This window comes from Melanostigma gelatinosum (genome assembly GCF_949748355.1).
Source record: "Melanostigma gelatinosum genome assembly, chromosome: 24".
Taxonomy (NCBI): domain Eukaryota; kingdom Metazoa; phylum Chordata; class Actinopteri; order Perciformes; family Zoarcidae; genus Melanostigma; species Melanostigma gelatinosum.
Genome location: NC_136657.1, coordinates 60,640 through 75,491, shown reverse-complemented (window position 1 = coordinate 75,491; position 14,852 = coordinate 60,640). Strand labels below are relative to the sequence as shown.

Here is a 14,852-nt window from a genome sequence, read left to right as displayed (position 1 = left end):
ATTTTCAGAATATATATTTTGAAGTTTTTAGTTTAGTGTTTTTAATCATATGTTCAAAAATTCATTCATAGTTTATTTTCAAAAAAAAAAAATTCTAAATGAATAATCAGTTAATTAAATTAGTTATTATATTAAATAACACATTTTCAGTTATAGTTCTTGCAATTCTCTCATCACCTGTGGGGGTGCAGGAGCTGCAGACACCTGATCACTGGTTGGTTGTGACAGGCGGCTCACAAAGCTGTGTTCAGATTGAAGTGTGCTGCAGTCGAGGACATTTAGAAATGGACAGGGACAGCAGGACAACTCATTTTGTGCACTGCAGCAATACGACCTATGTTTATCTGTGGACTAGCAGGCAGTTCCAGGTGACTTCAGAGCTCCGGTTTCTTCAGCGGGTCCACGTTCCTCTGTGCTGTTTGTGTGCTCATTGGTTGTGTGTGTGTTTCAGCAGGAGCAGGTCCAGTGGGAGGATGTGAATAAACTACTGCAGCATCACAGGTTTAAGCCGGTGCATTTAGCAGATCCTGTAGAGAATAAGAATATTTCAGGTGAGAGTCAACTCTTCCAATTTCTACGGTTCTCTGATGTAATTAGGCTGTAACTGCTAGATTGTGCAGAGTATTCGTCTAGCACGTTTGCCTCTAGACTTTACTTTTGCTCAGGTGGAATTACTCTGTCACATGACTCTCCAGATCTGATTGTGCTGGACAAGAAGTCGGCCGGCGAGATCAGGACGACTCTGAGGACGATGCTCACAGACTCCAAGCGAAGACAGGCACTAATCCAGGAGCTCATCAAGTCCAACAACACACTCAAGTAAGTCCTTGTACTAAGTATCAGTGTTTAGTTGTATTCTTCTCAATTCCCACAAACAGCTGGCCAAACGTGCAGAACTTGACATCACTTTGAATAAGTTTAATCTCGCTCTAGTATCCAAACAACTTCTTTATTGTCTCATCCAACAATCCGTCACAAAAGAGGGGAGGAGTCACGGAAATATAGAGCAATAATCCTGTAATGTATGGAGCAGTTCAGATTGAAGTACAACAGTGTATATGCCTGCAGTATATATTACTGTGGTGTAGTGTGTGTGTCTACTCAATAATGTATGTGCAGTGTGTGTGTCGACCACCTGTCCTCCTGTCATCTAATCTCATCAGCATTAGATGAAGATCACAGAGACACACCTGTCCTCCAGCTCAGTGCAGGTATGAAGCCTCAGCCTTCATTTAGTCCAAAGAACTTCTGTAGTTATAAAACTGCTGTGTTACACCAGTGAGAACAAACCAGATATTAAATACTGTTATCAGCCTCAAATCATAATTTATAAATAGCTAATAAATTACATTTATCTCATCTTTTACTCACAGCAAAAGGAAAACACGACGTGGCTAAACACAGTCATAGTTTAAAGTAAGAAATAAAAGAGAACATGCACCTGTTGCATCGCTAGAACAAACCTTGTGTGTGTGTGCGTGTGTGTGTGTCTAGAGAGGAGGTTCATGCGCACACGAGTCGAGCGGCTCAGTACTCTGAGAGGGCCACAGAGCTGGAGGGGCTGCTGGACGGGGTGAGGACAAGAGTCCAGGACCTGGAGGGCCGCTACCTCGGCAAGGCCGCCCAACAGCACGGCCATGCACAACAGCTGCAGCGGAAAGAACAGGAAGCACGGGTATGTCAAGGAGCCAGTAAAGGCCGACATTAAGGATTCATTATGTTGGGTAATTGATAAATGTGTGTAAATCACTATTATCTGTTGTCTGATGTTCTCAGTGAGGAAAACATCTTTGGTTCCATGTGTCTAGAAACGGAGTGAGGTTCTGGAGCAGAAGCTGTCTCAACAGAGGGGGGAAGCGGCTCAACTCCAGAGAAAACTACATTTCACCGTCAAAGAAGAAGAGCGACCATCGGCTCGACAGAGTCGGACCTTCCAGCACGTCTGCAACAAAGTCTGCCAGCAGAACTCCCCATCAGACCAGCAGTGAGGCCATGACCGACTGACAGGAGCTCCTTTCACTTAACAAACAGTTCACCATACATTTAGATTATACATGATATTCTGTTATTAGTATCAATAGATTACGACCATTTCAGAGCAACAGGTGTTGCAGTTTGAACGTAAAGGCTTTTTTATGAGGACACCTTATATGTGGACGCATTGGGTTGAGAGTCTCCAGTTAACGCGCTCACAGGTGATGCTGCAGCTGACCTGCTTCTTCTGTTTGCAGGCTGCTGGATGTGATCGACTTCTATGAGACCAAAATTACTCTGCTGGATGAGCTCAGGTAACACATGCTGACACGTTGAGAGACACTTCTGAAGGTGTCACATGATTACTGTGGTAGGATGTGTTGCCTCTGCTGGTCCTAAGCTGTTCATTCTCACCCCAGATCTGTCAAAGGTCAAACAGAAGGATCTCAAGTGGCTCATCAGACAGGAGTGAAGAAGGTAAACTGACAAACTCCTTCTCAGACTTGTTCCCCCTAAAGCAGTAGGTCATGCTCATGCATTTCGTCCCAGGCATACCAGGAGCAGCAAACAGGAAGCAAAGCTCAAATAGAAGAACTGAAGAGGGAGGTGGAGCGCCTGAAGCAGGAACTGGAGACGAGGTGTGTGTTCCTCCAGCCTGAGACATTTGCTGTCCTATCAGTGAACACGCTGACTATGCTCTTCTGTGCAGGCCGTCGCTCAGAGATGTGAAGTTCTACAAACACAAGCTCCGCCTGTTGGAGGGCTCAAAGAAAGACAACAACAGGTAGGATCTCTGATGAATGTGCTCTAGAAGACTGCTCTGAAGCTGGAGTATCAGGCCGTCAACACACGTACAGAACCAACCTTAATTGCAGATTGCTCAAAGAAGACGACACAAGTGAGATCAGTGAGGACACCAGAGACCAAGCCAGGGAGGCCAGTCTGTGTGCCCACTATCACCACGTAAGCATGCTGTTTGGGTCTGAATATTTCCTTCCTTCTCTCGAACTTAAAAACTAACGGTAATCTCTTGTCCTGACATCCAGCTGTTGAACGAGATCAATGCTGTTGTGGCCAATTCCAGCACTCCGTTACTACTGCACAGGCAGAGACCCTCCTCTGCTGGTTTGGACCTGGCTGAGTTTCACACTGTCCTCCCCACACTGGAGGTCTGGGCCCAGCAGATCCGCCTCCTGAAGGTGAACACCAGAGGAGTTGATGGAAATACTATAAATGCGAGCTGATCATTCACCAGGAAACAGCTGACACAGCTGAACATGAAGCTGCTTTGTGGAGTCACATTTAAGAATGCTTAGCTGACTAGAATTCTTGAATGTGTGTGTTGGTAGGATCTGCAAAGGGCTTTAAATCAGTTGACTGCCAGACTGATGCCCTGGCAGCCATGTGATGGCGGCCATAATGCTGCAGAAGCAGTAACGGTGGAGGACATGCTGTTGCTGGTGGATACCATGCTGGAAAACACCTCAGCTGATGATGACAAGGTAGAACTCTGCACTACTTGCTCATGGTAGTGGTGATATGTACTGTGTATGGAACTTTAAGAAGGCCTTCCTGTGCTGTGGTCCTGCTAGGTGCTCAGCAGTCCCACTCGATACACTCTGGGCTCCATGGTGTCTCACTTCCAGAAGTTTGACGTGACCTCCCTCAGTGGAGTGTACCCACATATGAACGAGGTCTACAGCAGGCTGGGAGAGACGAGCAACACCAAGAGGAACCTCCGAGATGTTCTGCAGCTCGGTAACCTCAGCTTCACACGCTCTTCAGTCTGTGCGGGACCTCTGGACGGCAGTCAGACGGTAGTTTGTGGTTGTGTGTCAGACAGCAGGGTTCCTCCTGCTGAGGTGGTGAACCGGGTGGCCAGACTGGTTTCCTCCACCGAGCACACCGCTGGACTCCAAGATGTGCTGGGAGATGCTGATATCGACAGGTTCACATGCACAGAACACACGCATGTTGTTGGGTCTGTCGTGTTTCTGTAGGGCCACATTCATCCCAACCGCTCTTGTTTTCCAGAATCATCATCAAAGTGAAGCAGCATGAGGAGTTCTTCCCTGCTTTCCACGCCCTCATTATGGATATTTTACAGACTCTGGGTAGATATGAAACCATAACAATACATGTAAAGACTGCAGCACATGCATACAAAACATGTATGGAGAGTCACATACTTCAGTAATAATGAGATGTGTGTGTGTGTGTTTCAGGAGTGAGTCAGCTGGACGACATCCTTCCAGCTCTGAAGTGTTTGAAGCAAACAGCACAATGATGTGCTGCACTCACTGAACTGTGTTTAGTTCAATGTAATGATTGCAGAATGTGATTTTTGATTTATTTTTAATAAAAAGTGAATATCGGAATTTGACTATCTTCTGCAACAAGCTCGATCATTTCTATGTGAAGTGAAACAGAAGCAGCTCAACCAGCCTGACACCAGCGGATGAACAAACCACTTGAACAAACCACTTTAGAGGAGAATGCTGACTTTAATCAAATCACATTTATGGAAAATGAAAAGTTAATTTTATAAGAGTCCTGAGTATTTCACAGTTTCACTTTTTAAATTAAATTAAATGTTTAGTCCAACAATTAAATGTTGGACTGTAATATTGATATTTATAAATGCATGCTCTGCTCATAGAAAACTGCTGCATATCACATCAGGGGCCACCAGGGGGAGATCCAGATGTTGATTTCATTCTGGGTAAAACGTTTTGGGACAATGTATGATTAGTGCTTCCAACAGAAGCTCTGTGAAGAAGGACCGTCTTATTTCAATGCAATATAACACACACACCTTCAACACGTGTGTTACGTGTGTCCAACACTTAATTATTGACTTGACATGACTGACTCGGTGTAGTGGTGAGTACTCTGTGTGGAGTTACGGTAACCTAACTGTTCTCCAGTCTCACTGAAGAAGGTACTGAAGGAATCATCTCCTCTGATGGTCTTGTCCATCAGTCCACCATGTTCCAGGCAGTAGAGCTCCCAGCATGCATTGCTGATCTGGACACCAGTCTGACCCACGTGAACTGAGATACACTCACACTGGACGAAAACAAGGCAACGTGTAACACATCTGTGCAATGGACTGATGAGTGTTGTTAGACGAGTTGGAGTGTTTTGCGAAATTGTGAATGCCCTCTCCACGGAATGCCCTGGAATTAGGTGTTACCAGGCACCGTACTGCTGCTCAGCAGAACAACGAATAAAAAATTTAGAAAAACAAAAATGTAACCTAGAGACTCTTGTAAGATGGCGCCTGCTACACAGATGTGCAGTTACAACATACACACACACACACACACACACACACACATTAGCGGGGCTTGTAGGGGCTTTCCAGGTGACCAAGTGGTTGGGTATGTAACCTACTTTCCGGGTGACAAATGAGGGTGACGTGATGTTTTCACAGCCTTACACATAGTTTACCACAGGATTCAACACCTGCTGATATTTGCATTCTGCATTAACCCTAGAGCTTGTCAACCATAGCCCTCGGCCGAGCAGGATGCAGACGCAGACTCGATCCCCTCTCTGCAGAGAGGGCGATTTAACTTCGGCTGAGGTGACGTGGTCGGTTCGTCCTTCCCGGTAAACATCGATGAGGAAAGAGGATTAGTCGTCTTCCTGCCGGCTGTGTGCACAAAAAGGAGTGGAAGAACGGGATAGGAGCTATCCGTTCTCGCACTAGGATCCAGAACTCAAAATAAAACACAGTCTGTTTTCGACCAGCGAATGTAACATGTGACCTGACAGGATTTGATGAGGCCGCGGCTCCTCGTGAGCCTTCCGTTGCCAGCGTGGTGCTGGAGGGAGAGGCTCTGAAGCTCTACCACTGCGTACCCTTGTTGCTAAGCGAGGTTAAAAGAGGAAGATGTTCACATCAAGTCCGGCATGATGTCGTCTAACTCAAAACTTTAGCTTTCGATGACAAACTTCTCTCCAAGAAAATAGAAAAAATAGATTGTGAAATAAAAAATACTTCTCACATCATTTTGACTTAATCTCTTGTTATTTTGACGAAATATCTTTAAAAGTCACATTCTTATCGCAGTGTCTCATACTAAGCAGGGAATAAAATCTTTTTACATTTGCCAGAGAAGACGACGTGAAGGCTTTGGTGATGATTTACAATCTGTTAGATTCAGCTCATTCACAGAGTTTCATAGTTTATTAAACTGCTTTAGTTTTCTTTGAACATAGATGATAGAGATACATTTATCACAGTGATCTTCATCATTTCATCTCTGTGTGTGTGAACATGAAAACTGATCATTTGCACTATTTTGAACACAGATGCACGGTGGTGTATGCAGCTTAGGTTATTTGGTGACTTGTTAAGAATGAAGATCGAGTTAACAGACTGAGATCGAGGCGTTTAGCTCAATTCAAGCAATAACATTTATTTGTGACAGAAGTATTATGTCCAGCAGTTAAACGTGCACGGACCCTAGCAAAAGCAAAGAGTGCCAAAAGTGAAACCAAAGAGCGCTTATAGTAGAGTGCGCAGGCGTGTCCATCTGGTTCTCCTTGTGGAGCCATTGGTCAAAATCAAAGCAGAGGCGGATTTGTTTCTAGCGTTCAAATGGCCTGATGGAGCTCTGGACAGCTTCATCCACACTGGCTCACGTCCGAAACCTGCCTTCTCTGGAACGTCAGTGTGTGTGAAATGTTGATCTACAGCATATTGTTAACACTTAAGGTGAAGAAAATGAAAGGAGTGCAGTTCTAAACTATTTCGAAGTCTCTGTGTGAATAGATAAAAAGAGCTCTTCTCTTACTCTAAGATGGCAGTTTCTGCCCTAATCTGGTGGTTTAAGCAAGCGTTACTTTCAGGGCCACTGTATCTGTTCCTATCGCACGAACGGGTGACGGAATGCCCCATTCGGCGTTTTTGACCTACTTACAGTGACCTCACAACTCCGCAATATAAACTTTACAAGTATAGCGCATATTATTTAACAGTGAATGAATATATTTTATTTACAAATCCCCCTTTTCACACCTGCTAGGTGTGAACTTCTATGTTTTGGAACTACTCATTCAATGGCTGTAACTCGAGGTTTAGGTCCCTATCATCTGAATCGTCTGGATCAGAAGTTGGTGGGGTGCTATGTCTAGTTCGGGTGTGTGTCTGATTCGGGGATGGAGAGGGAAGAGGGGCAGTTGAATTTGATGGGTGCTGGTGTGTCTGATACTTGGTTTCTAATCCCCAGATCAGTAAGGCAACTAGTATGCCCATACCCACCCCCATTATAGTTTTCTTCCCACATCCCACCCCTTTCCAGGTGAAGCGCTGCCGACCTCGGTCGGCGGGGTTTGCATGAGGGTCCCCTAGACAGCGTCTAAGTTCCCGATGCATTTTCCAAATTAGTGCGAATTTCTCCCAGTGTTCTGGTTGGTACCGGTGCTGGGACACAATGTGTCAGGTGGTGCCAAGGGGCGCCTGATTTGCCCTTGACCTGGACCGAGTGTGAAGTAACCTCCTTCACCTCGTACGGCCCAGTCCACCTGGGGTCAGTCCACTTGCGCTTGTGAACCTTGACCCTGACCCAATCACCTACTTGTATCTGCTTTCCAGCTGCCGCTGCTTCAGGTACTGCTCGAGTCCTCTCGATCTGTTTGAAGAGAGCTTCAGTAAGAGAAGTTAGGGCACTCATATAGTCAGACATTTCAATCTGCTGTACATCCAGAGGTGGCATATGACCTCCATCTCTGGGTGGACCTGGCATCGGCCGGCCAGTCATGATCTCGTGTGGGGAGAGATGTGTTTCTCCCCCTTTTCCGGACCTCATGGCCATAAGGGCCAGGGGCAGGGCCTCAACCCATGTTAATTTGGAGCCCGCGCAAACTTTGGCAATTTTGGCCTTAAGGGTCTGATTCGCTCGTTCCACCAGGCCCTGAGATTGCGGGTGATAGACTGACCCGAATCGGTGTGTGATTCCCAGAAATTGCTCTACCTGTGCGAGCATGGTGTTGCTAAAGTGTGAGCCGCTATCAGAGCGGATGCATCTCGGCACTCCGTAACGGGGAATCAGTTCTGTCTGCAGCCACCTTACAACTGTCTGCGCGTCTTCTCTCTTGGTGGGAATTGCTTCCACCCATCTTGAAAATCTGTCTACCATTACCAAGATGTACCTCTTTCCCTGCACTCTGTTCTCTGGTCCCATATCTGTATAATCTATGCTGATGTCTTGGAAACAGGCAGAGGGCACGGGATAAGATCCCATCGGTGTCTTGAATGGTTTTCTTGGGTTGTATTTTCCACAAATTTGACATTCATCGCAGAAGAGGAAAGATATCGCTTCCATGTGCGGATGCCACCATAGTTGTTTTAAATTGTCCAATGTCCGTTTCTTTCCCTCGTGTGTAGGTCCGTGGGCCCCTCGTAGGAGTGCTGCACACAGTTCTGCTGAGGCAACCACTCTGCCGTCGTGGGCTCTCCACAGACCTTCTTTGTCTTTTGAGGCTCCTTTCCGTGTCCATTCGGACCATTCATAAGGTCCTGCTTTCTTTTGATGATCTTTGATGTGTTCGATGGTAAGCTCAGGTGGGCCGGATGTTGGCTTCCAGTGGATGGCCCATGACAATATGAGAAGTTTTTTTTTTTTTTCTTTTTCAATTGCTTTTGCCACTGCTGCAACATATCTTGCGCACGTGGATTGACCATTTTCCACAGTGTCAAGTTTTGATGAATGATACATCAGTACCTGTCTTTCACCCCCCTTTTTCTGGAAGAGTACAGCATTGAGTAGGCTGTCTCTTTCAGAAACATCAAGGTGGAACGGTAGGGAGTAGTCTGGGGACATGATTGCAGTGGATGTGGTCCAGGGGAGTTTTGTACGGGAAAAGCTAAGTGATTTTTGGTTTGAGAATGTTGAACCAATATTGGATGGCAGGGGTCTGGGGGCCAGTTTGAAGACAGCGTAGCCAGAAAACTTCTTCGACTGTGGGGGACACTGTCTCTGTAACGGGAGCAAGGGAGAGAATGCGTACTGGCATCGACAACGTACTAGTTGGTGGGTTGGACGAGACATGGACACCGTCTTGGTTCATCCAGATGATCAGATTGAGGCGAGTCATCAGATCGCGTCCTGTGTTCTTTGAGTTGTTTCTTGAGTAGGGCCTTCTGCAAGGTCTTAATTTCTGTGTCACTACCCGCCTCAGTTTGAATGTGCTTGGAGAGGTAATGTCGGAGCTGGGCGTTCCACATGTCTTGTGTCATTGCTTCTAGGCCAACCACTGCGTCCATGCACTGGCGAGGTCCATCAGGGAGGCCTCGTTTAATCATTGCACGCCATAGTGCCACTGTGGTAACGCTTCCATCATGTGGCTCTCTGAAGGCCTGGCGCCACACCCGTTCTGCTCTGGCCAGATACAGGGGTGGAGACTCTCCCGGGGTCCAGATGAATGCTGCCACTGCGCCTTGGTTCACTGGAGTGGGGAACTTAGTTCTGAGCTGCTGCCACAACGCTGTACGATGTTGATCAAAGGGGTCGGCATCTGGTGCCGCACCAGCGCCTGCCATGTGTAGTAGGGCAGTACACTGGGATGGGTCCAGACAGCGGGAGAGAAGTGCTCTCAGGTCGCCCACTGCCAGCTGGCGGCCCGCAGTCAAAGCTTCCGTGAGCTCAATCCACGGATCAGCTCCTGCATGGAGGGATGGAAGCTGTTGTATCATGCTGGTCAGATCTGCAAACCCAAAAGGCACAAATTGAACACGCTGTGGTTGGGCTAGAGTGGGGGCTGCTCTCAGGGGATATGCACCACGAACACTCTGCTCTGTTTATTCTCGTTGGTGCTGGCCCTGAGACCGAAGTTGCATGGCATGTTGGGAGAGTGGAACTCCAGTCCCTGTCTTGAAGGGGAAAACTTCTCCTTGTAGAGTGCCTGACACCGCATACATTGGCACTGCCACCGGTCTGTCACAGTGGCTGGTGTGGGCTAGAACTGAGTTCAGAGTCTGTTGTAGCACTTCCGCCTCTGTTAGCAGGACAGAGAGCTTCTCCAATGTGGTTGGTCCGCTTGGGTTCCTTTGTGATGGCTGTCTTCCAGCTTCAGGATCATAGTACAGGTTGCTTGTCACATAGGTCTCTTCTGAGTGCATGGGGAAAAGTGTTGTGGCAGCGAGGTCGTCGTCAAGTCGCTGAATGCAGCCCTGATCGAATTGTCTCTGTTGCTGGGCCTCTGTTTCATTCTCTTCGGGCTGCTGGCCTCTCTCTGTTGTCGCAGGATCTTTTTTGTCTATGGGGACTCCTGTTATAGCTCTTTCCAATGTTCTCACCCTCTCCATCATGTTTCTCATCGCTCGCTCTGTTGAGGTGGAGCTTGTGTCGATGGTGCACCCTTCATCCAGGGACATCTGGAATGCTCCTGAGAGCAGTCCTCCCTTTACTGTTCTCACCGGTGCTTGTATGAATGGATTATTATGGGAGTATGGGGGAGGAACCGGAGGAAGTGCTGGATACAGGCTAGTTGAGGGTGGGGGAGGAACCGGGGCCAGAGATGTTTGGCTCGTTTCCTGTGCAGCCTTTTCCAGACCTACCGGGGCTTGAGTGGTAGGGGTGACGTCCAGGGGGTTGATGTTGAGTGACAGACGGGACCAGGTTTTTTCTTTTCCGGTTGGCATGTCCACCTGCATCCGATCTGTCATGGCCATCCCTAGTGCCATCATTGCCACTCGCTGTTCCGCTTCTCTGTCTTTGCGGGCTTGCTTCAGTGGGTTAGCGAACCCCCATCGCTTGGTTTGATTTGTCATTTTATTTCTCTCTGCAGTCTGTGCTTGAGCCACTCGTTTTGTCAAATCGTTGGTGAAGAGCCGAAGGTTGTTGACTGATGGAGGTAGTGGACTGGCCGCCTTCCACCATCCCTCCTCTTGCCATCGTTTCATGCATTTATCCCAATGTGTCTTGTCTCTTTTCCATGCAGTCCTGCCTCCAGTCTCTGTTACTGTTTTTTCCAGTTTTGCACGCAGTACTTCTGAGTAGCCACCAGATGGAGCCACAGCTCCAGCCATGTCTTCTTGTGTTCTTCTTCTTCTTTTTTTTTTTCAAATCAAGTTTTTTTTTTTTTTTTTTAATCAATTCCAATCTTCTTCTTTTTTTCAAAATTCTTTTTTTTTTTTTTTTTCAAATTTCAAATTCCAAATTCCAAATTCCAAATTTCAAATTTCAAATTTCAAATTTCAAATTTCAAATTTCAAATTTTTCAATATAAAATGTTTGGATGCAGTACTCCCGAATGTCCACCAGATGGAGCCAAAACTTAGTTACTTTGGAAAAAAAAATATTTTTTTAGTTACTTTGGAAAAAAAAATATTTTTTTAGTTACTTTGGAAAAAAAATATTTTTTTAGTTACTTTGGAAAAAAAAATATTTTTTTAGTTACTTTGGAAAAAAAAATATTTTTTTAGTTACTTTGGAAAAAAAAATATTTTTTTAGTTACTTTGGAAAAAAATATATTTTTTTAGTTACTTTGGAAAAAAGAATATTTTTTTAGTTACTTTGGAAAAAAAAATATTTTTTTAGTTACTTTGGAAAAAAAAATATTTTTTTAGTTACTTTGGAAAAAAAAATATTTTTTTAGTTACTTTGGAAAAAAAATATTTTTTTAGTTACTTTGGAAAAGAAAATATTTTTTTAGTTACTTTGGAAAAAAAAATATTTTTTTAGTTACTTTGGAAAAAAAAATATTTTTTTAGTTACTTTGGAAAAAAAAATATTTTTTTAGTTACTTTGGAAAAAAAAATATTTTTTTAGTTACTTTGGAAAAAAAAATCTTTTTTTAGTTACTTTGGAAAAAAAAATATTTTTTTAGTTACTTTGGAAAAAAAAAAATTTTTTTAGTTACTTTGGAAAAAAAAATATTTTTTTAGTTACTTTGGAAAAAAATATATTTTTTTAGTTACTTTGGAAAAAAAAATATTTTTTTAGTTACTTTGGAAAAAAATATATTTTTTTAGTTACTTTGGAAAAAAAATATTTTTTTAGTTACTTTGGAAAAAAAAATATTTTTTTAGTTACTTTGGAAAAAAAAATATTTTTTTAGTTACTTTGGAAAAAAAAATATTTTTTTAGTTACTTTGGAAAAAAAAATATTTTTTTAGTTACTTTGGAAAAAAAATATATTTTTTTAGTTACTTTGGAAAAAAAAATATTTTTTTAGTTACTTTGGGAAAAAAAATATTTTTTTAGTTACTTTGGAAAAAAAAATATTTTTTTAGTTACTTTGGAAAAAAAAATATTTTTTTAGTTACTTTGGAAAAAAAAATATTTTTTTAGTTACTTTGGAAAAAAAAATATTTTTTTAGTTACTTTGGAAAAAAAAAATTTTTTTTAGTTACTTTGGAAAAAAAAATATTTTTTTAGTTACTTTGGAAAAAAAAATATTTTTTTAGTTACTTTGGAAAAAAAAATATTTTTTCAGTTACTTTGGAAAAAAAAATATTTTTTTAGTTACTTTGGGAAAAAAAACATTTTTTTAGTTACTTTGGAAAAAAAATATTTTTTTAGTTACTTTGGAAAAAAAATATATTTTTTTAGTTACTTTGGAAAAAAAAATATTTTTTTAGTTACTTTGGAAAAAAAAATATTTTTTTAGTTACTTTGGAAAAAAAATATTTTTTTAGTTACTTTGGAAAAAAAAATATTTTTTTAGTTACTTTGGAAAAAAATATATTTTTTTATTTACTTTGGAAAAAAAAATATTTTTTTAGTTACTTTGGAAAAAAAAATATTTTTTTAGTTACTTTGGAAAAAAAAATATTTTTTTAGTTACTTTGGGAAAAAAAACATTTTTTTAGTTACTTTGGAAAAAAAATATTTTTTTAGTTACTTTGGGAAAAAAATATATTTTTTTAGTTACTTTGGAAAAAAAAATTTTTTTAGTTACTTTGGAAAAAAAAAATTTTTTTTAGTTACTTTGGAAAAAAAAATATTTTTTTAGTTACTTTGGAAAAAAAAATATTTTTTTAGTTACTTTGGAAAAAAAAATATTTTTTTAGTTACTTTGGAAAAAAAAATATTTTTTTAGTTACTTTGGAAAAAAAAATATTTTTTTAGTTACTTTGGAAAAAAAAATATTTTTTTAGTTACTTTGGAAAAAAAAATATTTTTTTAGTTACTTTGGAAAACAAATATTTTTTTAGTTACTTTGGAAAAAAAAATATTTTTTTAGTTACTTTGGAAAAAAAAATATTTTTTTAGTTACTTTGGAAAAAAAAATATTTTTTTAGTTACTTTGGAAAAAAAAATATTTTTTTAGTTACTTTGGAAAAAAAAATATTTTTTTAGTTACTTTGGAAAAAAAAATATTTTTTTAGTTACTTTGGAAAAAAAAATATTTTTTTAGTTACTTTGGAAAAAAAAATATTTTTTTAGTTACTTTGGAAAAAAAAATATTTTTTTAGTTACTTTGGAAAAAAAAATATTTTTTTAGTTACTTTGGAAAAAAAAATATTTTTTTAGTTACTTTGGAAAAAAAAATATTTTTTTAGTTACTTTGGAAAAAAAAATATTTTTTTAGTTACTTTGGAAAAAAAAATATTTTTTTAGTTACTTTGGAAAAAAAAATATTTTTTTAGTTACTTTGGAAAAAAAAATATTTTTTTAGTTACTTTGGAAAAAAAAATATTTTTTTAGTTACTTTGGAAAAAAAAAAATGTTTTAGTTACTTTGGAAAAAAAAATTTTTTTTAGTTACTTTGGAAAATTTTTTTTTTTTTAATTACTTTGGAAAAAAAATATTTTTTTAGTTTCTTTGGAAAAAAAAATATTTTTTTAGTTTCTTTGGAAAAAAAATATTTTTTTAGTTACTTTGGAAAAAAAATATTTTTTTAGTTTCTTTGGAAAAAAAAATATTTTTTTAGTTACTTTGGCAAAAAAATTTTTTTTTTAGTTACTTTGGAAAAAAAAAAAATTTTTTAGTTTCTTTGGAAAAAAAAAATTTTTTTTAGTTACTTTGGAAAAAAAAATATTTTTTTAGTTTGGAAAAAAAAATATTTTTTTAGTTTGGGAAAAAAAATATTTTTTTAGTTACTTTGGAAAAAAAAATATTTTTTTAGTTACTTTGGAAAAAAAAATATTTTTTTAGTTACTTTGGAAAAAAAAATATTTTTTTAGTTACTTTGGAAAAAAAATATTTTTTTAGTTACTTTGGAAAAAAAAATATTTTTTTAGTTTCTTTGGAAAAAAATATATTTTTTTAGTTACTTTGGAAAAAAATATATTTTTTTAGTTACTTTGGAAAAAAAAATATTTTTTTAGTTACTTTGGAAAAAAAAATATTTTTTTAGTTACTTTGGAAAAAAAAAATTTTTTTTTAGTTACTTTGGAAAAAAATTTATTTTTTTAGTTACTTTGGAAAAAAAAATATTTTTTTAGTTACTTTGGAAAAAAAAATATTTTTTTAGTTACTTTGGAAAAAAAAATATTTTTTTAGTTACTTTGGAAAAAAAAATATTTTTTTAGTTACTTTGGAAAAAAAAATATTTTTTTAGTTACTTTGGAAAAAAAAATATTTTTTTAGTTGCTTTGGGAAAAAAAATATTTTTTTAGTTACTTTGGAAAAAAAAATATTTTTTTAGTTACTTTGGAAAAAAAAATATTTTTTTAGTTACTTTGGAAAAAAAAATATTTTTTTAGTTGCTTTGGGAAAAAAAATATTTTTTTAGTTACTTTGGAAAAAAAAATATTTTTTTAGTTACTTTGGAAAAAAAAAATTTTTTTAGTTACTTTGGAAATTTTTTTTTTTTTTTAATTACTTTGGAAAAAAAAAATTTTTTTAGTTACTTTGGAAAAAAAAATATTTTTTTAGTTACTTTGGAAAAAAAAATATTTTTTTAGTTACTTTGGAAA

At 39.0% G+C, this 14,852-nt stretch overlaps 1 protein-coding gene across 1 annotated transcript; it reads left to right on the top strand.

Annotated features, from left to right (window-relative positions):
• Nucleotides 1-284: 284 nt before the first annotated feature.
• On the top strand, nucleotides 285-4,261 carry cep70 (centrosomal protein 70; the record flags this gene model as incomplete). The annotated part of the gene is made up of 16 exons (XM_079296803.1): nucleotides 285-368; nucleotides 452-551; nucleotides 696-819; nucleotides 1,495-1,675; nucleotides 1,809-1,984; nucleotides 2,232-2,288; nucleotides 2,394-2,451; nucleotides 2,524-2,612; nucleotides 2,684-2,758; nucleotides 2,850-2,937; nucleotides 3,021-3,173; nucleotides 3,324-3,476; nucleotides 3,567-3,732; nucleotides 3,814-3,922; nucleotides 4,009-4,088; nucleotides 4,200-4,261. 16 exons carry the CDS (start codon nucleotides 285-287, stop codon nucleotides 4,259-4,261), a joined length of 1,755 nt encoding a protein of 584 aa, XP_079152929.1.
• Nucleotides 4,262-14,852: the final 10,591 nt, after the last annotated feature.